We start from the raw sequence: 25,961 nt of genomic DNA on the forward strand, positions 1-25,961 counted from the left end.
TCCACATTTTTCAATATAGAAATCATAAACCTAAAGGAAAATTTTTTTTAAAACCCTCAAAATAACATGACATACTTCTTTAATGAGGAAAAGTTCAGGGACTTATACCTTAAAGGATAAGATCTGTGACCAATTCAATACCAAATATGTTTTACATTATATTAGTGAAGATCTATTCTTAAAACATTCACACGTACACAGTGTGATATAAGATCATTTTAATGAATCTGGTATTGAAATTATATTTAAGAAGAGTAGTTATAACTTTATTGGACATTGCCATTGTTTTCATAGTGAAGAATTGTTTCCAAATTTGAAGACAACTTAATAGTTTCAGTGAACAGAGTACATCTATACATGTGCTGTTTCAATTAACCATTAACAGAAAGAAAAACTAAAATAATAAATGGTCCTCTTAATTTTTCTAATGATTTAAATCCGGTAAGAATCATTTACTAAGAAAACTCGTGACAGTTATAATACTTGAAAGATTTCCAAATTTCAGGAAGAAAAGGATTCACCATGTTTATATGAGAATAAGAGCAAATAATATATTCTAGATATAACTTCTTTTTTTATGCTGCTAATGTAAAGAATCAGGGAAAATGGCAGCCATGATATCTTTGACGTTTTAGGGTCATCCATTCAAGATATGGAGGTCCATCTCTTGTGCCATTCTTAGGAGTTCTTCTCAGAAATTTTGATTGTGACAGTCTTGACTTCAAGGTATTCATGGAGAACATATTCTCCCCTGGAGAGCAAAAATTCAAAATTATATTTGAAATACTGAATATGTAGATATACATATATACTATGTAATCAATATCTCAGTAGGAATTTGGCTTTTGCATTAATGTAGATAAAAGACAGGGTAGTATAGGAAAGTCTTGGAGTTAATAAAGCTAGTGTTAAAGTCTGACTCATGCTAGTTATATGACCATGGGTAAGCCACTCAATGTCTAAGGGCCTTAGATCTCAAAGAATACAAATTAAAGCTGTTATTGATCTTTATCAGTAGAAGAGATTTCAACATAGGTAATTTCCAATGTTCACAAAGTCTCATATATGGACCAAACTTTAGGATTAATGCCCTCAGAAACATTTTATCTTTTTAGAAACATCAAGAATAGAAGCAACACTATTAGAGGCACTTTCTGTGCCTCTGATTCTTCTCCTATAAAATCACATAAATATGGCTTTTTTTGGATGCCCAGCTACATTGTTTTAGAAATTGGAAGTTTTAAAAGTGAATGTTGTTGTTATAGTAAAATAATACATGTATTACTCCATCTGACATCCTAGAAATGTTTTCAAAACCAATTGCAAGGGAATATCTTTATGAGTAACTAGCAGTGGATGTAGGGTAAGGAGTGGAGTGAGATAGCAACACAATATAGGGAACAATTGGATAGGGATAGTGAACAATATGTCTATAGAGAGAATAGTTAAACTATGTGCAATTTCAATGGGTAAATAGGTGTTCTGCCTCCCTGTCAAATCTGTTAAGAGCTGTGACCCTATTCCATCTCTCAGAATTTGTATCCTACCTCCAAACTTCTGAAGAAGTACAGGCTGGCAGCTAGTGAGGCAGGGAATATGGGAATAATTATAACAATGGGAGAGTAAATACTCTTTTCTTTCCAGATTGAGAACCTAAAATTCACTTTTCCTTAGTTATGTTTCTAGATGAGTGGTATTCTAAAATACAAGTGAATAGTGTATATATTTTTCTGGGTCACCACTAAACAGAGGGAATTTGAATCTTTTCACTATTCAAAAATTAATTTATATTAATTATTAAAATATTATTGTGAATAAAAAAATTATTGTGAGATTAAAGGTGACCATTCAAAAGACAAATTTACCATTAAGAATAGTAATATTTTTTCAAAAACCACAAAATGGACAAAGCAAAACAAGAAGACAGCAATACTTCTAAATAAGCAAATACTATAAAATACTGCAAAGGAATTAAAAATTCAAATATTTATTATTAGCCAACAACATGCTGTAATATGTTTATCCTATTAGCTGGGACGAAATGGAAGATTTAAAACTCAGAAGCCAACATAGCTCCTATGTAGTTTAAAAATGGAAAAATTAGTACCTTTACTTAAAATGAGAAATTTAAAAAATAAATTCCATAACTCTTTAATTGACTATAGTTCTATCTTGATTCTTCTCTTCTCTTTTTTTTTTTTTTTTGGTGAGGATTAAGTGATTAAGGGATTAAGTCATTGGTCACACAACTATTAAGTGTCAAGTGTCTGAGTCTGGGTTTGAACTCATCCTCTTGATTCCGGAGCCAATGTTCTCTCCACTGTGCCCCATAGCTACCCTGATTCTTATCTTTTTGTCCAGAAACAATTCATATCCATATAACTGTAGGGATATAGTTTAATCTATTTACATACTTTTTTTTACATTAATCTGTGGAACCTAAAATTCAATGAGCTATTTGGGCTTATAGATTCTTAAGAAAGAGGAAGAAAGACATATGATAAAAAAAGAGACTCTAAATTAATTCTTGAGCACATATGAAATATCAACTGGTATCATAAAGACAAATCTTAAATAACATAGATATAACACATAAAATGCCAAAAGGCCTTACTTACATTTCTCGCCCATTTCCAGACATCTTGAATCCACCAAAAGGGGCTTGAGGAGAAGTCACAGAATAGCAATTCACCCTGTAAAGACAAGGGTAGTTTTTACTGGTATTTCAGTTTAATTCAATCAGTATTTGTTTAGTGCCTATTATGTTTGAGGTTTTTTGGATTTTATTTTTAGGAAGGAAAGGAAGGGGCATTAATTAAGGGCATACTATGAGCCAGACATTATGTTAAATGCCCTATAAATATTATCTCTAACTTTTGAATTAGACCTGTAATTTCATTGGAACGCAGAACTCCCAGTGAAAAATGTTTCTCTACCAAAGCAGATTTATATCTTCTTTGCAATTTACAGTCCTAAATTGCTTCAGGACACTTTATGGTTAAATGACTTGTCCAGAGCTGTGGACCAGTATGGGACAAAGGCAAGCTTTCAATCAAGGACTTTAAGATTTTGAAGCCGTCTCTTTATCTACCTCTCATAGTAAGTAATCAACATAAATTTGTCCAAGTTTAGATGAACTAAAAACTGAAAGCATTTGACTATTAGCTCTAGAGTAATTTATATATTTACTTCAATAATTCAATGGCATTGTCATCTTATCAATGTGAGTACTTCCTCTTTTGGAAGGAACTAGGCCCATCCATCTGTTTCAAAACCTGTGTGACACTCAAGAAGCCAAAAGCACTTCTATTTTCATTACATTTTAATGGATTTTATTACAAGAGAGTCTTTTATTATTGATAAGTTATACTATGAATACTTAAACTATATTAACTGATGTTATTAGTATAACAAGTAAAGGGGGTAGTCATTCATACTTAATATTTCACATCTATCTTATGAGTATGTCAATACCTACTTATACTCTGTGGAGTATCTCACTTTAACCTGCTTTCTCAGTGAAGTGTCTAGTTTCCCACTGCAATTGACTGCCACTATGTGATTACATTAAAATTCTCTTAAGTTCCTAGAATTAAGCATGTTTTGGGAGATATACACTTAGCATATTCACCATGTTAGCTTTTAAGTACCAACTTATATATTTCCATTTTTGTAAACCAGCCACTAATAATCAGATTTTAAATAAAATTATTTACTTAACAATAAGGCAAAAAGAAAAAAGAAAGAAACCAACAACATTGCCAGTACTGATGTATTAAAGCAAATGCTTAAACAACAAAGCAGATTATAATAATAATTATAACTAACATTTATATAACACTATGTGCCAAGTACTATGCTAAGTACTTTATAATTGTTATTTGATCAAATAGCCTCATAATAACCACAAGAAGTAGGTGCTATTATTATACTCATTTCATAGATGAGGAAACTGAAGCAAATATGGATTAAGTAATTTGCTCAGGGTCAAGGTAGCTAGCAAGGTATGAGGCTGTATTTAAAATCATGTTTTTGTGATTCCGTGCTCTATCTATTGAACTTGTTATTTCATAATATCTAACAAAACACTTAGTGGAGCAGAGGCATATACTTATAAAAACCTGTTTAGAGAGCATGTTAGGTAATTCTTTAGATAATTCATAACCTAGGTCTATAGTTAGTGTCATCTTTTTGTCCTGGGAACCACCAGTAAAACATATTTTAAAAGATGAAAGCACAGATGATTTCTAAATGTTTAGAACTCTCTACAGAGCAGTTAATGGAACCACTGGCAAATTCTTAAAGTGAGAAAAAATTTTTGGTTCCAAGACTTCCTTAGAAGGTACTGCTTGGACTGAAAGTTAGAACTCTAAAGAAGAAGGAAATCTATCTGGACTGTTTATGTCAAGTGCAATTGTGTGTATGTGTGTGAATGTGTTTATGCTTCAGAGCAGGTGCTAATTTGCATTGGTGGGGAGTTTTCCTCGAAGGGAGATCCCTAATCTAATGACATCACAGGTCTAAATGATATCATACTGGCTAATTAAGAATATATAATCAACATACAACAGTGTGTCTTCTACATCAATCAGTGCAGTACTGATCACGTAGTAGGTATTAACAAATTTTTATTGATTAATTTTTTCCTGTTGTCCTGAATCTGTTTCTATTATTTCACTGGCAGTTTCTACTATTAGCTGGAAATCATTTTCATTGATGGAGTAAGGCAACTTATACTGAGAATACACAAGGCAAATGCTCCCAGCAGGTTGTCCAAATTGGTAGTAAAGGTCTGTGTCTGCTTGTGGGGAGGTGCTTTTATGTTTGTTTATAATTGTCATAACTCCACCAGCAGTTTCACTTTCAAGGGAATAGCAGCAAGTCCTGCACATTTTCAGATTTATCACTAGCCTGGATAGCTGCACTATAAGCAACAGCTTATCACCAGAGTGTTGATATTCTTATTGGTCTCCTTGCTATTAACAATGATCTTCATTTTCCCATATTGGAAGACTTCCATGCAGGAGTAAGTGGTACCACGATCAGGGCCAATTGTGCATCCCTTCATCATGATTGTTGGGGCATAGGTGACCATTATGGAGGATTAAGAATTACTGCTGTGTTGAGTAGACCCCCAAGTTTTTTTCAATAGTATTTGATTTTTCCAATTACATGCAGAGATAGTCTTTAACATTTGCTTTTATAAGATTTAGAATTTCAAACTCCCCACTCCCTTCTTTTCAACCTCTCCTTTCCCAAGATAGTAAGAAATCCGATATACTTGTACAGTCACTCAAGATTTTTCTTTTAATGATTTTGAGATGTGATGAAATCTCCTAAAAGACTTCACTGATAATGTTTCACTTACCAAACTGTTCCAGCTTGAAGGGCAGAGGAAATAGTTAAAGCTTTATCAAGATCTTTGGTAAAAATGCCTGCTGCTAAGCCATAGTGGGTATTATTGGCCCTCTTGATCACTTCATCAATAGTTTTAAACTTCATGATTTGTTGGACTGGTCCAAAAATCTGTTCCAAAGAAAGGAAAGAGAAAAAGAAGTGGAAGGAATGAGAGAGGAAAATAAGGTGAGAGGGGAAAAGTACACAAATATGAATCAAATCAAATTGACTACTTTTTTTTGTTATATAGACAGCTTGCTATTGTTTGTTTTTTGGTTTGGGACATGAATTGAATCAGTACAACAAGCTTTTGTGGAGGTTTTCCTAAAATGACATGCAATCATTTTGGGGTTAATCAGTCACTATATTTGGATTAGAAGGATATCCATGGCAAATAATTTTTTATAAAATAAACCATAAACTCCTCAAGATCAGAAACTGGCTTTAGATTTGTTTTTGTATTCCCAGTGACTAACATAGCTCAGAGACTGGTGAGAACAAAGGGTAATATGGAAAATCTCTGATTTGAAATAGAAGTCAATCCTCTAGTTGATATCGAATCTAAGACATCATCAATTTTAAGTTTGCTCTTCCACATAGAAAATACCTTCTGGAAATAATTGCTTTTTATGAATTAACTGTATTTTTAAACCTTTAACTTATTTTGACTACCCATTGTGTTTTGAAATAGCTACTTTGCTGCTGTTGAAAAAATGGAATGTAACTCGAACCTTAGGCAAATCAATTTATTTTTGATTACCCTATTTTTCTTATGGGTAAAAGGAGGGAAAATGATATCAAAGATCCCATCCAAGTATAAAAACAATATCTACACGTATGACTTATCCAAATCAATGGCCAGGTATTTGATTTTTTTTTCCAAGGATTGCCAGAAGTTGTAAAATATCTGAGCCCTGGACACTTTTTTTTGTTAAAGAAATGGGACTACAGAGGGAGAATATTGCATATACTGTATACTTGTTCACATTGTCAGTCAATTCTACTGTTTTTTTTTTTTTTAATAATGGAGAGTCAATGGAAGAAAGAATTTGTTGGGCAATATCCGTGGTATTAAAAAAGGCACTGATAAGCTTTTTACAAAATATCAGATGTGGATAAACAATGTAAGAGATTATGTTCTTAGGTATTAATTTTATGCTATAAACTTTCCATTTAAGTTCAGGTCTGACAAACAATCATTATGCAAAGACTAAACTAATGATCCACAAAATGAATAAATTTGCAGGTAAAAATCAGGATTGGAATTCTGTTCCCATACTTTTGAAGCAAGTCATTTTGCTATCATTAAGCCTCAGTTATCTTACCTGTCAAAAGGCCAATACCACCAGTGAATGAAGTAATTCAAATATGTAAAGGATCTTTGATTTTTACTGGAGTTGGGAATTCCCTTCAACAAAATCAGGGCATCATCATATTATGACTTAGTAGGTAAGTCCTGAGGAATGGCTAAATCACTAGGAAGTTAAGTGACATGTCCACATGGCTATTGTGTCAGAAGCAAGATTTAAAACTAGTATTTCCAACTAGGAGCCTAACAGCTATTCATAATATCATTATTTCTCTGTGTGAGTAAGGATAATGAGATCAGAAATCCTAGCACTATCTGAAAAGTTAAATAGGCTTTAAGAGGATAGCTATGTGACCCTGGGGAAGTCACCCTACCATATTTACCTCAGTTTCCTTATCTATGAAATGAACTGGAGAAGGAAATGGCAAACTACTTCAATGTCTTTGCCACAAAAAACCCATATCAAGTCATTAAGTGTTGGGCATGATTAAAATAACTCAACATCAAATGAGAATAGTACACATGGGTATTCTAGGAAATGTTTACAACTGGCTGTTCAAAAATGAGAATTCAGATTTACTTTTGATCTACATTAACATTTCCTTCATTACTTTCTCAAGTCTAGTAAGCCAACAAAATAACAAATCACATCTTAATTTGTAAGATTTGATGTCGGAGTGGAATAGCCCAGAGAATACCCTAAAAGACACTACTATCAAAAACTCTATTCTGTGGCTGAAGAGCACTATATTTTTTTAATACATTATCTTTTAATGAGATTCTTGTGTTCAGATATAGTGACTTTTTTTTCCCTTTTGATCTTTGCCATATATAAAGATATTAAGGAACTGGAGAGGGGTCAGAGCAGTTCAGATGAAATAGCATTCATTGACTTTGGAATCAAAGGATATGGGTTCACATCTCCATCAAATGATAACTATTTTGTGTGATCTTGTGTGATTTACTCTATCAAAGCTTCAGTTTTTTTCATCTGGAAAATAAAGGAGTGTTAAAGTCTTCTGAGGTCCTGTCTAGCCCTTTCTATAAGATTATGATACTAAAAGTATGATTTACACTATTCAGTAGATGAAACAATAGGTCTGTTGGAATAAGGCGATGTAAAAGGAATGTGCTTAATGTAAAAAAGAGAAAATTAAGGAGTAACTCCAAGATGATCATAATTAAGAATCACTGATTCATTTTATTGGTAATGTGATAGCATCATTAATCAATTAATACTTAATTAATGATTAATTACCCAAAAATTATGTTTCTCTAACTTTTAAAATTTCACAATCTTCTACTTTGCTATTAAATAATATTTATAGGATGCTCTGTAATATTTGGAATGCTATCTAAAAGTTAACAATTATCATTACTGTTGTTATTTGATGGGATAAGGGAATTAGATGGAAAGAGAAGCCAAAAGTTGAATTGAATAGGACTGAAAACTTCATGTAATTAGAGTAATGAGAATATTAGGAGATACAATGAAGTCTTTATTTCTTTAGAAGTAGTTATTAAAAAAACTATTTGTTCTGGGTAATTTAGTTATCTGCAAGGTAACATAGGTATATAATATAGTTTGAAGCTGCCATATGATATTTAGTATTTTTTATTGGATGGGGAGTGTTCAATATTTCCTAGCCTAGATGACAATAGCTATAATTCTATCAATAAATGAGACAAGGCAATTAAGGTAAAATAGAGAGGAAGATTAGATTCCACCGAGTAAGTTATTCAACCAGGTGTATATTGAAAATAGATACTTTGTATAAAAGTTGATAAAAAAGAAATTAACTGAAGAAACATTATGGAATCCAGTCCTTTACCTCTTCTTTGGCAATGCGCATCTCATCAGTAACATCGGAGAAAACTGTGGGTTGGATGAAGAAACCTTTGTCTCCCCATTTTTCTCCTCCACATTCCAATTTAGCTCCTTGCTTCAACCCACTCTCAATGAGGTCAAGTATTTTGTTGTACTGCTCTTTATCAATCTGCATGAAAATAGGAGGGGCAGGAGAGGTAAGGATAACAAAAAGGAACAAAATAATCAACTTAGAATGACAGTGATTCTTTGAACTTATAATTAACAAAAAAGAGAAAATGGTTAAATGTTGCAGATATATCTAAATTGCTTTTCTAGCCTGCAAATTAATTTTTTTTAAATCTTTCTTTGTAAAATATTATCTAAATGCAAATTAAGATTATTGTTAGTCTTAAAAATGTGTGTTGAGAAATCTTATGGCTAGCTAATTGAATCTTTGACATGTGGCTAAAATAAAGGGAAAAAGAATCACTTTTAAGTAGCTGGTCTTAAATTATTCCAGAATGTCTCAATGTAAACTTATAGTTTCAAAATCAAATTGTATTAAGATCCTTGGAAAAATGAAAGAATAAAATTTTGTTTAATTATAATTCAACCAAAGTCCATTCTAACAGGCTTTTAAAATCAAGAAAACATACTCCAGTTAATCTTGGTTTACCTTTTTTTGGTAAAAATAATTAGAGTCATCAAGAACTAGGCCTACAATTTAGAAGGGATATTTGTTCCCAATGAGTTCACACTCTCCCCTGAAATCAATAAAGCTTATGGCAAAACTCATCAAGAGATGTTTAAAATGGTAGCTTAAACTGGGAGGCTAGCATTTCCAGGCCAGTTACTTGGTAATGAACAACGCAATACACACATAATTACTGCCTATTAGCATTTTCTCATGGTAACTATCTCTTGGAACTATTGAATGCCATTTAGGTTATCCTAAGTAAGAAAAATTTAATAGATATTCAGTTTTTTTGTTAAGTATTTTAACATTTATTATTATGCAAAGAAAAAACATAAAAAAATTGTCAAGAGTATTTTTAAAGTTTCCAATTCCTCATATACATTTTTTTTTTTTTTGAGGAGGAGAAGGCTGAAAAAGAAAAGAAAGTATAGTGTAGGAGAAAGAGATCTGAATTTGGAGTCAGAAAACTCAGCCAAATTCTAGCTCTAATACTTACTTAATTAAGTGATTGCAAGATGACTCAACTTTAATGAGTTTTAATTTCCTCATCCTTAAAATGGGATGATAACATTTGCACTGCTTAGTTCAAAGGGCTATTATTAGAAAAATGCTTTTAAGTTCTAAAGTATTACATAGATGAGATACTGAAAATTTTCAAGGGGGCTACCTTATCACATCAATCTATATATCAACAAGCAATTACTATATGTCACTAATAGTTTAGCATAATAGTTTAAGTCAAGAAGTTCTGCTTTCTATATTGTATACAGTAATAGTAAGACTATGTGATGATCAACTGAAATGAATTGGCTCTTCCTAACAATGCAGTGATTAAAGGCAATTCCAATTGACTTGGGAAAGAAAATGCCATCTGTTTCCAAAGATAGAACTATGGAGATTGAATGTGGATCGAAGCATACTATTTTCATCTTTTTTTTTTTTAATTGTCTTTTTTTTCTTTCTAGTGTTTTTTCCTCTTTTAGTCTGATTTTTTTTTTTTTTTGCACATGACAAATATGGGAATATGTTTAAAAGGATAATACACATTTAGACTATATCAAATTGTTTGCTATCTTGGGGAAGGGGAAGATAAAGGAGGAGAGAAAAAAAATTGGAACACAAAATCTTACAAAAATGAATGTTGAAAACTATCTTTACATGCATTTGGAAAAATAAAATATTGAGGAAAAAAGGAAATAAAAAAAAAAGACCTGGGTTCTAGACCTGTCTGTAGGTTAGGTGACCCTAAGTGATTTAAAATATCAGTGCTCAGTTTAGGCAACTCTTTAAGTTCCAGAGAAGGTGCTGACCTGTATTGGTAAAAGGGAGTTCCTCACTAGGGAGTTCTCCATGCCATCAAACTCAAATAGAAACTGATCCTTACAAACTATATATTGACTTAGAAAACCACAAATTAACATTGTCCACATTGCATTGTATTTTTATTTATTTTGTTAAACATTTCTCAAATACATTTTCACTTATTAGTTTTAGAGATTGCTCCTGATTTGCTGGCCAGGAGTTGTTAATTCTGTTTTATACTCATGAAATTGCAGGTTTAATCCCTATGCCCTCTCTGTTATATATTAAACTCTGGGGTTGCCAATTAAAAATTAAAACAGTCCCTGCTCTATTTTCATCATTGCAACTTAATAAGAAACACTTAAATGTTAATTTTTTCTTATTAATCTTGCTTACATATAAACAGATTCTTCAGGATGTAGCTTATGTCACTAAGTAGGACACTCATGGAGCTTCTTTCTCTTTTGGGATTGGCTGGAAATAAGAATTCTCATAGCTATGGTTCTAGAAACAGTTTTTCCACTCTCTTCTGACAATCAAAGTATAATGATGTGCATATAAATCAACATCTTAAGTTCCACTGTTCTTAAATGTCGCATTTCTAACTCATCACTATACAATCAATGAGCAGGATCATATAATCATAGATTTAGAACTTGATAGAACTTGAGATTTCATTGCTAAAATTAACTATCTACTAACTGTGTGACTGGGCAGATCACTTAAACACTTAAGCTCTGTGGACCTCAACTTCCTCATTTAGGACTGTACTCATGGGTGTTAAGATCTTTTCCTATTTGAATTTATGATTTTATGACAAATAAAAATAAATCTAGTCCTATGTGCTGATTTTGTGGATGAGGAAATTGAGGCCCAGAATTCAAATGACAGACCCAAGGTCATTCAGGTATTAAGGAGTAGAGATAAGAAACAAATCCAATGCTCCTTTTAAACTGCCACCATTTTTCTCTTCCTGCATTTCCTAGAATAGTACTTCTTCCCTTTTTTTTTCCTGAGGTAATTGGGGTTAAGTGACTTGCCCAGGGTCTCACAGCCAGGAAGTGTTAAGTGTCTGAGACCAGTCTTGAACTCAGGTCCTCCTGACTTCAAAGCTGGTGCTCTATCCACTGTGCCACCTGGCTGCCCTTCTCCTTCCCAATTTTGCTGTCATTATACTTTTAGATTTCCAAGCTAGAAACATTTGGGACATCTTTGATTTTTCTTTTTCTCTCCACCCTTTAAATTCCATTTTATATCATGTTATTATCATCTTTTAAAATTTTTTTTCCTCTTTGCTACTAATATTATGCAATGGCCTATCTATGGTCCTTCTGATTTCAGTGTTCTCTTTTCTGATCCATTCTGAAAATAAGAAACTTTTAAACCTTATCTTTATAAAATACCATTTTTATCATCTTTGAAATCTACTTCATCAGGTCTGTGGCTTGGCTTCCAAATCCATTTCTAATTAGATTTCATCCTATCTATTTCTTATTACTTCCCAAATATGTACCATCTCTTTGCTAATGTGCACATGATATCTTTTACTTTGTGTCTAAATCCCATTTATCATCTCTTATTATATGAATAGAGGTATTACCATCCTATTATTGCTCCCTTTACTTGAGTTCCTAGAGGACAAGAAGTAGAAAAGAACATTGATTTGGAGTCAGAGGATCTAAGTTCAAATCTTATCTTACTTCTTTGATTTGGGACAAGGTATTTTATCTATTCTTCTGTTTCCTAATAAATAAAGTGAGAGAGTTGAATTAGATGAGGTTTCAATCTCATATGCTTTTTCATTGTTCAGTTGTTTTCAGTTTTGTCCAACTTTCTGTGACCTTATTTTGAGCTTTGAATTCAGGGAAGTAATAAATGGAAAGTTTGAATTTTATATTGAGATGTAAGCCCTCACTGTGATCCATTCATTTCTAGGTCTTGCATCCCCTATGAATTAGTGAAAAGGTGTAAAAAAAACACCAATTTTAGTCAAAGAAATTAGTCTGTCCTTCATTGAGGGACACAAGATTCCTCTTTTCTATACCAGGCAAGAGGACATGTGAGGATAATTTTATGACAATTTACTCCCTGCTTAAAGAAGAAGAAAATAGGGCTGTGCTTAATTTTTTTTTAAAACAAGGATTAATAATAAAAAATAAAAATATATAAATATATATAAAATATAAAAAATAAATATGTATATAAATAATACAAATAAAATAAATAAATAAATAAAATAACATTTATATATTACTTTAAAGTTTACCTAGTACTATTTGTATATTTTCTCATCTAAACTTCAAATGCTATTTCCATTTTACAGATGAGGGAGCAGGTTGAGAGCCTTGCTGTTGGTCACATAGTGTCTGAAAGGAGATTTCAATTTAGTTCTTCCTGATTCCAGTCTGAGGAAGTTTTGTTCCCTGTTCCAAGTTGGGAAATCCTGACTACACATCTTTTCAGTCTATTCTATCTTAGGAAAACCAGCAAGGTCAGCATTATCCATATTTCATTCTGGATCAAGAGAAAGGAAATAGAGCCAAACTTCCTTCTCTCTATTGATCTGTTTCCTATGGTGTGTATTCCTTTATTACCAACCTGAGGGCCTTGCTGTACTCCCGGTTTCAGAGGATTCCCCAGTGTGTATTTCTTGGCACGTTCTACACTCCTCTTCACAAATTCATCGTAAATAGACTCTTCCACAAAAAGCCTTGAAGCAGCGATGCAGCACTGGCCCTGGTGGAAGAACACACCATGGTGTGCGAATTCCACAGCATTATCCACTGTGAAAGAAACATCATCAATCCACAAGTTATCCAAAGTCAAAAACGCATTTCCAAAAGATGACACATATACATGTATACACACATATTAATGTACACGTACATGCACACATGTCCAGAGAAATGACTTTGAATATATTTTCTATGACTCTTGGAACTTCATTGTCACTGAATATTTGTGAATGGAAACTGCAATAAAACTAGATAGTGGGGAAAACGTGAAATGATTGTATAAATCTTTTGTGCTCAATTGCATCAAAATATTGCTTTTAAAAAGATTAATTACTCTCTAGTTTTGGTAAAAGGGATCCCTGGAATGAAGGCTAAAAATGTTTTTTGTTTGTTTGTAGGTTGTTGTTTTGCAGTTAAGTCTGTATTAGAAGACAATATCATCATTTTAATGTAATAACATCCCAGAAGCTTAGCTTGGGAATTATGTATAATTTTTTAAAACTTTGCATATTGTCAAGATCAAGTTATTTTTTGACTGAAAGGTTAATTCAATCAATTTAGGAGTCTTCCTGTATTACCCTTTGTTAAGTCAGAATCCACTAAAAGTCACAGTTGTGGGGGGCAGCTAGGTGGTGCAGTGGATAGCGCACCAACCCTGAAGTCAGGAGGACCTGAGTTCAAATCTGGTCTCAGGGGCTTAACACTTCTTAGCTATGTGACCCTGGGTAAGTCATTTAACCCCAATTGACTCAGCAAAACAAACAAATAAATAAATAAAAATAAAAGTCACAATGAGTAAAGTATTAGGCCAAGAATCAAGAAAACATGAGTTCAAATTTAGCCTCTGACACTAACTGTGTCAGAGTGACTGTGTGCTTGGGCAGTTCAGTTAAACTCAGTTTCCTCAAGTGTAAAAAGGGAATAATAATGGCACCTATTTCCCAGAATTATTGTGACAGTCAAGTGAAATAATTTATTTGTAAATCACTTTTCTACATATATGTTTTATTTTTTTTTAGGTTTTATTGTTATTTTTTGTCATTACCATCTTAATTAAAACAACCTACATATTTAATTTCTGTTAACATGATGAAATTTTCTCCCTGTCTTAAAATCCTTTTGAACTACTTTGTGAGGAACAAAGGCTTTTAAAAGCAAGCATCTTTCAAGGTGTTACAAAAAAATGCAAGGACAATATCTAGAAAGCTATGCGGTTAAAATTTCAGGAAGTAGATGGTACAGTACACATCAGAGATCCATTATGTCCTTTACATACCAGAGCTAAGCCCTCCTGCTGATTTGAAAAGATTGGAATAAAAGACAGTGAAGTATAATTCAGGGCTTTTTAGCTTGTGGATCATCTTCTAAAAATGAAGACAATGGAGTTAATTTGTTTTATTCTAACAAAATCAAGTAAAATGTGGGAACTACTGCTTTGATTTTTGTCTTTTCTGTCTCTAGAAGGAGCAAAATGATTTTCAAACAGAAAGGGCTTAGGAGAGTAGTTGCTGATTTAAAAATGCCTCATCCTATTGCTCTCTAGCATGGTAAAAGTAAGAGACAAAGTGTAAATTATACTAACAGTCAGCATCAGCAAATACAATGCAAGGACTCTTTCCTCCCAGTTCCAGTGTAACCCTCTTCAGGTTGCTCTTCCCAGCAGCTTGTTTGATTAACAGGCCAACCTGAAAGAGAACAAAAAGAGAAAATTGTTTTCTAATAATGAAAGTTGATTGGCTGTCATCTATAGCTCTTGGATTTGTATGTCCTGAATTTCTCATGATGTTTCCTCATTTATATTGTTTGTTTGTTTTGCATTTACTCAGATGGAAAACTGAAAGAAATAATTTTCAGTATCATTTCCAATTTGAAAATTGTATGATTCTATGATCTCCTTTATTCACCCTCTCAATCACCTTTTAAGTAACACACTAATAGGAAGGGAAATTGGAAAGAAGCACTTGGAGATGACTTTTGCTTGCATTTGGATATCTCTGTGTTTATCTTACTGTAGAACAATCCTGCAAATCAATGTCTCTTATTATCGCTAATATTTAGCAATATTTAGTTTTCCAAACTAACCTTTGGCAAATGAACAGAGAATTCTTAAAATGCCAGTTGATAGCATAAAGTCTTAGTTTTTATTTTGCATAATTATTCCTCCATTAATACTGGAAAACCAAAGTGAATGAAAAAATATGTTGATCAGGTTGTCATACAGTTGGATGAATAGCCTGTCAAATAAGTCTGACCATTATAATTTTAGTAATCACTGTAAATGGACAACAGGTTAATCATAGAATTGAATAGTAGGAATAAGACTGGGTAGTAATTGGAAAAATGCAGAGTGCTCTTAGCAACTCCAAATATGTTGCTCCTGAAATAATTTGTTGATTATCAATACTCTCAAAAGAATTATAATTACAAATAATGCAAAGAACAGTAAAAAGACATTAGGTATATGTAAGTGTGCTATAGAACATCAACGATCTCTTGGAGATATGAAAGATTAAACTGAGGTTATGTATAATCAGAAAAAGAGGTGATAGTAACAAAAATTAAAAATGATAACTAAAATGTCTATTTTGTATACGTACTCAGAAGATATTAATAAATGAAAGTCCTCCAGTGCTTTTTGTACATCTCCAATGAGAAAAATAGATAAGAATTGTATAGAATAAAAAGGCACAGAGCAGTTATGCATTGTATTAATCAAGGAATTAATAATACTAATAAAATAATAGATCAATGAAAGTGTGTAACTTGCTTATTGCTACCATAGATTACAATGTAGTATTTAAATCTCCTTGTATGTTTTTAAGCTATATTAAAACTGATTTAATTTTATTTCAACTATCTTCAAGGAATCTAGAAAAAGAATTTTCTGGTGTGAAGCCTATCTAGATAGATATTATAATTAAAAACCATTAAGATAGATACATTATTGTGGTGAATATAGATGGATATGGTATGTATTTGTGATCTCTTTTTCTTAACATATGTATTTATGTATAGATCTTGATCCTTCCCTTTCTTTCTCCCTCAGCCTTTCCTTCCCAACTCATAAACTATTAGAATTGGAAGGGGCTTTAAAGTTTATCTACTCCAACCCTTTTATTATACAGAGGAAGAGACTGAGACACAATGAAGTTGTGATTTGCTGAATATGTACAGTTACTTAATGACAAAATCTTGGATCCAAAATTTCTGATTTCAAGGCCTCTGCTGTTCTTCACAGGGCTGTGGTTAAAAAAAAGTACATTCTAATTTCTCTAAAGCACTATAGGCATGTAGGACCTTAGTAATCCTACCATACCATTCAGCATTGATCCTATGAAATAATACCCTAAATAGAGAGTGGTCATTTAAAATCACAAAGGCTTGGTTTGTGTTTCTTTCACAGTATCCATCACTACATTGTAACCCCTACATGTAAATACTGATTTCATGACCATGACCTTGTCTTGCTTATCAATTCTTATATGGCTACTTGTAACTCATCAATGGGACCCATCTTGGCCTTTCTTCCTCTTAGTTCTTGTGTATTCACAGAATTCAAATTTATTAGGATGTCTGTCTATATATGACAAATATAAGAAGGAAGAACACACTGATGAGTTCTGGGAGTGGAGTAATAGTGCTTTCATCAATCAATCAGGCAGTTTTAATTATATGTCTACTCTTTGCTAATGTTTTTGCTACATACCATAAAAAAACAAAAAAGAGAATTATTTTAAGGAGGCTTATATTTTCTCAGACCTAGCACAGTGTCTTGCAAATAGAAGGTACTTAAAGATTACTGGTTGAATTAAATTGGAAATTCTTATCTCCCTAAATGTTTTCCCTCTAAACCATGTTTGAAGAAATTAGATAAGAATGTAATTTAAATGGAACTTGACCCCTAAATGGCTACATAAACTAATCATTGGTAATACCTTAATTTCTAACTTGTCTTACCTCTGTGGACCCTGTGAAGGACACTTTATCTACATCCATGTGAGAAGAAATGGCTGCTCCAGCTGTGGGTCCATAACCAGGCACAATATTCACTACTCCTGGAGGAAATCCTGCCTAAAGGATAGAGAGTCATAAATTAATCTCAGAGAAAAAAAAAGCTCTAAAACTACTATGAATAGAACGCTTTCCTTATTGTCATCACTATCAGGAACTTCAGAATCTAGTTAGAAGATTGCTATACAAATTAGGAAATCTTCATTCATTTGTTAATTTTTGTTATTTGTTTTATCCTTTAATAGTAAAATATCTTTCAAAAAGAATCTTTATATTGATCTAGGGATGAAATAAATTTCTGGAGATTAATGTTTCATGAGGTAGAGGAAGTAGATCAGAAAGTTAAAAAAAAAATCCCTCTTTCTCCAAGCATGGTTTCATTCATTTATTCATCGTAACAGAAGTATGTTGTTGGTATGTTTGAAGATATTCTTGATAAAATGTTTTGTGTTTCTTTACTTCCCTTTACCAGGAAGGGATAGAGTGAAGATAGTAGTAACCATGCTAGAATGAATTAGGAGTTATGAATGGTATGTACATATTCCTTCTGTCTGTCTATCTATCTCTCCCCTTGTTTTTTTTTTTTTTAATGATTTATTATGATGCAACATTTAATTCCTATAATCCTTTTAGATTACAACATTAAGAATGGCCATTGAAGAGTCAGATTCAACTGTTAAAGAGTTTTTAGGCGTAAGAAACATTCCCATGTTGAGGTACTAGAGTAAGACTTTAGAGGAGACCCTGAATTTTATTATTGGGCTCAAAGGACAAGTCCTGGAAGATCCTACTGAGATAGAAAAGCTTTGAAATCAGATCACTAATAAAATCTGTACCTACTATCTAAGAATCAGCCTAAGTTTGGGCCTTTTGGGTTGTACAGTATCATAATTTTCAGCCACAGCAACTCTTAAAACCTTCAACTAATTTGTGTTGTATTGCATACATCAGTGGAGAAAGCATATACAGCAAGAAAATCACATTCTTGAAATGTTGCAGAATAATATAATAGGGTCTGTGTTTGGGGACGAAGATAACTATTGAGAATTATTCAAAACCACATGTAATCTAAACAAACTGAAAAAATAAAGTGTGTTGGTAATGTAAAATTGGTAATGTACCTAATTTTTTTAAACAGGAAAATAAGCAATACAAGGAATTAAAATGTATTTCAAAGGCATTTAGGCAGAGAGAACTTTGTTTTTGACCCTTCCTTATTCTGAGATACATACACACATATACACATGTTCACCAGAGGTATATATGCATATGCATCTATGCATCTATGCATATATCTATATGTATATATTTGTATAACAAATTTATTTTATTTTCAATTCATAGAACAAAATAAGAATTTTCATAGCACAATATAATAAAAAAGATGACTGCATAAAACTGCAAATCTACCATGTATAGCTATCTCCCCACATACCACAATTATCCCACAAATTTCCTTTTTTCCCCTTTTTCTCCTCCTCCTTCTGTTCTAGAAGTAGTTACTGTTAGACATAGTAGATATGTATATATATACATGCACATACATTTATAAAATTATTCTATATATCTTTCTCTAGATGCAGATGGTATCTTTCTTCATATATCCTTCATTTTTTATTTGAGTTATTTTATAATAGTCCAAATAACTTGGTTGTTCAAAGTAATTCTTAAAACAATATTGCTGTTACTATATATAATGATTCTTGGCTCTACTCACCTCATATTACATAATTTTTTGCAAATATTTACATGGTGGGATATATTTATGTGGATTTTCTGAAGTCAGTGTCAAGGATTTTAATGTTTCTTCATGTTTAGACAGGGTCCATTGGCCAATTTGCAGTTAGATGAAGAAGTAGTTTTACATAATGCAAAGTGAAAAAATTGGATCATCAGCATGCTTTAGTGAGGGCAGCACTCCAGTTTTTCATGTTGTAGGTTGTTAGAGAGCATATTGTGACTTAGCAAACTTACCTCTTTAATTAATGATGCTACATGAAGAGCAGTGAGTGGAGTCTGCTCTGCTGGTTTAACAACCACGGTGTTTCCACAGCAAAGGGCAGGTCCAATTTTCCAAACTAGCGAAACCAAGGGGAAATTCCACTATAAAATAATAGATGAACATTGAGTTCTTCCTCAATACTGACTTGTATTTTCCATTAAAACCATACCCTGATGCCTTATGGTGGTATGGGGTGACTATGAGCAGTCTTTTAATTTTAGGGGAAGTGATAAGTTATGTCTTCTAAAGACCAACATAGTTATTTTTGGAGAGGCTAATCAGAAGAATGGCTACCAACTCTTAAACAAACAATTTAGGAAGAATATCTACATTGAGAGAGTTTTATCAAGATCAAAGAAAGGAGAACTCACATTAATGAAATAATAGATTTGTGAAGCATTTAAATAATGAACTGAATCTCATTCACAATTTCCCACATATTCAACATTTCCTAAACATTAAATAATAATTATAGTATTTCCAACTCAACTTGTGATATTATAAATTTTAAATGATTACAGGTTTGATGGCAACTCCCATATATTTTAAAAGAACTTTTAGAAAAAATAATTGCTGTGTGTAGGGAAGGAGTGGCAAGGTTAGTCCTTTAATTTGAATCCTTATGAATGATTTTTCTTCCCAGAGAGCAATGTTTCATGGAGAAAGAACCATATTCTCAATTGGACAATAAATGATTAAAAACTGACATGTTTCTTGTTCTCTTGGTCACTTTTTATTGTTTTCAGATTATCATATTGATGATTTAATGATCTAATATTTGAAATCACTTTGCAGATCAACTAGTTTGCTGGAGATATAGAGCTCAGAAAAGTTTATATGGCATTATAATCATCTACATTTATTCATCAATTCATTCATTATCTATCTATCTATCTATCTATCTATCTAAATAACATACTAGAAAGTACAAATCTTTTAAGATCCAGATAATCTTTCTTTGGCTTTTAAGGAAATCTTGGCAAGGATGGACTCTTGGCTTAAAGGAATTTTTAAAAATGTATTTTTTCAAAAAGTTTTCAAAGTCTTATATGTGGAAGCAACTTACAGGAATGATTTGGCCACAAACACCAATAGGTTCATGTCTTGTATATGAGAAAAACTTTCCATCTGAAATAAACAAACAAATCCCAAAATTATTATTAGACAAATGTTTCTGAAATAGCCAATAGAAACAAAAACAAATATTTTCTATGTAGAAGAAGGGATTTTATAATATTGCATGATATACTAATGTATGATATTGTCACATATATATGTATATAGACAAATGTATATATATTATATTTTATCAATAGAACATTTAAATTCACATTATTTCTACAAATGTGTATGTGTTTTTTTTTTTAATCTAAGTGACCTTTATTGTATGGTATGGCATTTGATCTAACTCAAATCATGCAGCCAACTCACATTAGAACAACCACAAAGATAGGTGTTAGAAGGGATTCAGAAGGTGGTATAATCCAATTTTTCAAACATTCTGAAACATATTTGCAAAGGTTTCCAGAAAATCAATGGGAAAATAACAGAGAATGGCATGTATATGGAAGTAGTGGGTAGACAGAGAACAGGACATTAATATCATCCTGGAATTGTAACATACTGATGATTTATCAACAAAAGAGAATTCAGGATTCCTAAAATATTCATGCTTTATTTCCTTTGCTGGTGATAAAATCTCCATCAATGTCCTGTCCTAAATGATTTAAATAATGAAAACAGAAAGCCACAAACATGCCCTCCTCTTTTTCTCTCTTCTCCCTGCCCAAAGGCTTCTGGCCTAAATCTGAGTCTGACTTCATTCCACTTATATAATATCCGATTTTGTCCTTTCTGCTAATTAAAAAAAAATTCCTGTTTATATTTCCCAAGAACCTAACAAAGGTTCTAACATAGTGTTTAATAACCATTTATTGCTTTTCAATACTCATTCATTTCAATGTATTTGCATATTTTGTTCTCGCACTTCATACAAAATAGAAACTAGACCCACCAAATAAGGCATGTCTGTATAGTACTATCTCCTTACTTTTTTGTCATTGGTATTCTGCGTTTCACTGCTTCTGATCTGCCCAATCCCCATCTCATATCTGTGGTTCACCTTGGTTGGTCTTCTTTATTAGTTTTTAGGTAGTTTCAGTGTTGCTAGGTTATTTTAAATCCTTAGAGAAACTTAAAGATAATTTCCATCAAATCTTCGACTATCAGGCTCATTAAACTGAAGAGTGAAGTGAGTTCTGTATGCTGGAAGTAGAGCATGTTTTGAGGACAACTTTTTCCATTTGTTTTTTAGAAGCAGGTTTTAGACTAACATTCAGCTGATCTTCCAATCTTTATGCTCAAACTCTGCCTCTCCTTTACTTAGTGAGTATGTCAATTTTAGACAAGTATGTCATTTCAACTTTTCTGAATTCTAATTGAGCTGAATTACACTAATATTTCTTAGTTCTAAATATCTACTTATCATTCCATAATATTAACTGCCTTGCCCCTAAACAACAACCTTTCCTCCCTCCTCCTGCCCCCAGAACAAACCAAAAACCCAAACATACATTCTTTCACATCTTCAATCTGAGACGAGGTTACACACTCATTTTTATCCTTTTATGAGTCAACAACTTTCAGCAGAATTTTATATCAGTAGTACAAAACAAGGTTAAGGGCGAATGGTTGTGTCTATATGTTATCAAATTATGGAAAATGTGCCAGCTAACTACTGCTTGATATATGAACATAACATCTATTGCTGATTAAAATCAAACCAAGCCAGAAAAAAAATGAGACATAACACTAATGTAGGTTTTGAAAAGTCAGACCCTATAAATGGGTTGTATGTTTTAAATTTTACTCTTTTCAATAATTATTGTACTTTAGCATATTTCATATTATATTTAATTTTTAAATATTTCCAAGTCTGTTAATGACATATTTTTGCTGAGTTTTTCAAAGGCATATAATAAGTATTAACAAACTTTTGCAACAGAAATTCTTAATTTTTTGTTAATCAACCAATCATCACAAATTTTATTATGCATCGTATATGATATATAATAATAAAGATGTATATAAAATAGTTAAATACAAGATAAACTTGAAGGACAAGACACAAAATTGGAGAGTCTAGGAAAGGCTTCATATAGAAGTTTGAACTACATTTTTAAAAAAGAAAGGTACTCTGTAGGAAAAAAAAAAAGATAAGGGAGTGAATTACAGGAATAGAAGACAGTCATTATAAAGGCATGGAGAGGGGCATAGACTGTCATGTGTGAGCAAGAGAGGCCAATTCATTTGCAAGAAAGAATATAGGAGGGGTATTAGTGTCCAATGTAATTGGAAAGATAGGTTTAACCTGTGACTTTAAATGTTAAATTGGTGAGTTTATATTTGAGCCTTAATGAACTAGTAAGCCATTGGAACTAGTTGAATGAAGGAGTTATATTGTCAGATTTGTACTTAAAGAAAATCACTTTTGCAGTAATGAATAGCATAGATTGGAAAAAATATTGGAGAGAGAAACCAATTAAGAGACTGTTTTCATAATCTTGCCAAGAGGTGATGAGAGCCTAAACTGAGTCAATATTTGTATGAAAGAAAGAAGGTGTTGGATGGGAAGGTTGTTATGAAAATAGATATGGCAATATTTCACCCAGATAAGGTATGTGGGGTGAGGAATTTAAGTTAATTAATATGATGCAATGGAAGGAGGATGGTACATTGAAATCTGGAAATGAAAAGAGTTTAGTGACAAAGATTAAGTTCAATTTTAGACAAGTTGATTTTTTAGATCTCTATAATATACAGTTTGAAATGTCCAATTCATAAACAAGAATGTGAAATTGAAGTTCAAACTATAGATTATGGCTAGTTATGTAAAAGGGGGAATTATCTTTTTAGAGACAGCATGTAACCCATAGAAGCTGATAAAGTTACTAAAAAGGAATGCAGAAAGAAAAAAAGCATTTGAAAGAACCTTAAGGATTAAAAATGTGACATGGATAAGTTAGCAAAGAACACTGAGAAGAAACAGTCATTATATGGAATTATATTTTTCATGATTGCACATATGTAACCTATATATAATTGCTTGCTGTCTTGGGGGAGTATGAAGAAATTGGAGGGATGGAGGAAATTTGGAATTTAAAATTTTATTAAATATGAATGTTGAAAATTATCTTTATATGTATTTGGAAAAATAAAATACTAATTTAATTAAAAATAAAATAATTTACATAAAAATAAAAAATAAGAAAAATTTAAAAAATTAGTTGGATGGGAGTCAAAGCAAGAGAGAGTAGTGTCAGAAAAAAACTTAAAGGGGAGAAAGTATCCAGGAGGAAAGGATGGCTAATGATGTGAAACTCAGCAAATGAGTTGAGAAGGATTAGGCTGAGGAAAGAACATCAGATTTGTCAATTAGAAATTAGCAGTTTAATGAAGAGGGTAAAAAGATTGCAAATATCTGAGAAAGAAAAGGGGAACAATTGGAGGCAAGTAACATGAAGTTTTTTTTTTTTTTTCCAAGACTTAGGCTGAAAACTTAAGAGAGTAAGGGTAATATCTTGAGGGGATGGTAGGATGTGAGTGTATTAAAGATAAAGAAGACTAGAGCTTTTTAAAAACAAAGATTCAAGATAGAGGTGGGATGATTGTAGAATGCAATCTGCTGGAGATGATAGGAGGGAATAAGATCTTATGTACATGAGCAAGGGTTGGCCTTGGCAAGGAGATTCTGAATCTGCCAGAGACTAAAACAAAGAAAGAAAGATTAGGAGAAAGGAGGAAAAAGTGGTAGAAAATATTAAAAATAATTTTAGCATCAAGTGCTAATATGCACTTTTAAAAAGTGCTTCTCAAACTTACTTACCAATTGGGATTGTACGACCTTGAATTTTATCAGCCCAGCTTGCACAGTAGCGTAGAGTTTTGACAGAGAAACCTAAATCTAGTTGATAAGCATGGGAAAAGACTTTTCCACCATTCATCGATTCCATTGTCTGAAAAAAAAGATCAGGCCCCACAATGAGTTTCAACTACTATTAAAAGTATTAGATTAATTGTATTTCAGCCAACAATCTTGTTATAATGAATAAGGGAAAAGTAATAGATAGGTTTATACTCAGGCTTCACTGTTTATTCTAATATCTACTAATAAGGTGACCCTGGCCATACCACTTAAGCTCTCTGTGCTTATGGCAACACCCTAAGGCCAACCTCCAAAATAAGCTTAATATAAAAAGGAACCATGTCTTGGTTACAATATTATTGTATTTTCCCCTACCAAGTTTGCTTTGGACTTAATAGACACTAATCAGTAATATATCGCTGACAATATATCACATAATAGAATGAATAATTTATATTCTGAAAGTTCATAATTTTCAAAATGATGATGTTTTAAACCTAGCTAGCTTTGTAATTTTATGTAAAATGTTGGGCCCAGCTCTTTGTGGCAAGTCATTCTGGACAATGTGAATAATACTGATATTATTTATATAAGACTTTTTAGTTTATTTACTTTTTTATTAACTATATGTCTTCTAAGATAATTTTCAGATCTAAATTTCTAGAACTTTCATGAATTTGGTTTTGGGGGATCATATCCCCTAACTGATGAACTGCCAATCTATAAATTACTAAAATGTTAAGTGTATTCCAAGAGATGCAATGAACGTAAGAATGATATAAGCATTAAAACTTATACTCACATTATGAATTTATATATATTATATAAAATATATATATACACACACATATATATTCTATCTATTGCTTTTTCTTATTACCTCTAGGCACAGTACAGTTTGCCAATCTAGGTGTAGAAGAATTTGCCAGAGATCTGATAAGTTACATGCTGCTTTGATTAAATAAATATATGGCCCAACTTTTATTACCTCTGTGTTTATTTTTTTTAAATTATTATAGCTTTTAATTTATAAAGCATATGCATGGGTAATTTTTTTTTAACATTGATTCTTGCAAAACCTTCTGTTCCAAATTTTCCCCTCCTTACCCATATCCCCTCTCCTAGATCAGGTAGTCTGATACATGTTAAATATGTTAAAATGCATGTTAAATCCAATATATGTATACATATTTCTACATTTAAATGATGCACAAGAAAAATCAGATCTAGAAAGAAAAAAAAAACCTGAGAAGGAAAACAGAAATGCAAGCAAACAATAGCAGAAAGAATGGAAATGCTATGTTGTGGTCCACATTCAGTTCCCATAATTCTCTCTCTGGGTATAGATGGCTCTCTTCATTACTGAACAATTGGAACTAATTTGAATCATCTCATTGTTGAAGAGAGCCATATCTATCAGAATGTCCATCATCATATAATCTTATTGTTGCCATGTATAATGATCTCCAGATTCTGCTCATTTCACTTAGCATCAGTTCATGTAAGTCTCTCCTGGCCTCTCTGAAACCATCCTGGTGGTCGTTTCTTACAGAATAACAATATTCCATAACATTTATATACCACAATTTATTCAGCCATTCTCCAATTGAGGGGCATCTATTCAATTACCAGTTTCTGGCCACTACAAACAGGGCTGCCACAAACATTTTGGCACATACAGGTCCCTTTCCCTTCTTTAGTATCTCTTTGAGGTATAAGCCCAGTAGTAACACTGTTGGATCAAAGGGTATGCACAGTTTGATAACTATATGAG

The 25,961-nt window shown here is 32.2% G+C and overlaps 1 protein-coding gene across 2 annotated transcripts in view; it reads right to left on the bottom strand.

Annotated features, from left to right (window-relative positions):
- Nucleotides 1-203: 203 nt before the first annotated feature.
- LOC127562589 (aldehyde dehydrogenase 1A1-like) overlaps nt 204-25,961 on the bottom strand; it is a 136,029-nt gene continuing 110,271 nt past the window's right edge. For both annotated transcript variants that reach the window (XM_051998462.1, XM_051998449.1), the window contains exons 4-13: nt 24,149-24,278; nt 20,330-20,391; nt 19,236-19,364; nt 17,208-17,321; nt 14,833-14,935; nt 13,114-13,298; nt 8,539-8,703; nt 5,369-5,526; nt 2,619-2,693; nt 204-751 (exon numbers count right to left, since the gene is read on the bottom strand). In XM_051998462.1, coding sequence (XP_051854422.1) covers nt 679-751; nt 2,619-2,693; nt 5,369-5,526; nt 8,539-8,703; nt 13,114-13,298; nt 14,833-14,935; nt 17,208-17,321; nt 19,236-19,364; nt 20,330-20,391; nt 24,149-24,278 — 1,194 coding nt within the window. In that variant the 3' untranslated portion in view covers nt 204-678. The remainder of the gene's footprint in view (nt 752-2,618; nt 2,694-5,368; nt 5,527-8,538; nt 8,704-13,113; nt 13,299-14,832; nt 14,936-17,207; nt 17,322-19,235; nt 19,365-20,329; nt 20,392-24,148; nt 24,279-25,961) is intronic.

The sequence above is a fragment of the Antechinus flavipes genome, chromosome 1, assembly GCF_016432865.1.
Source record: "Antechinus flavipes isolate AdamAnt ecotype Samford, QLD, Australia chromosome 1, AdamAnt_v2, whole genome shotgun sequence".
NCBI classification, from domain to species: domain Eukaryota; kingdom Metazoa; phylum Chordata; class Mammalia; order Dasyuromorphia; family Dasyuridae; genus Antechinus; species Antechinus flavipes.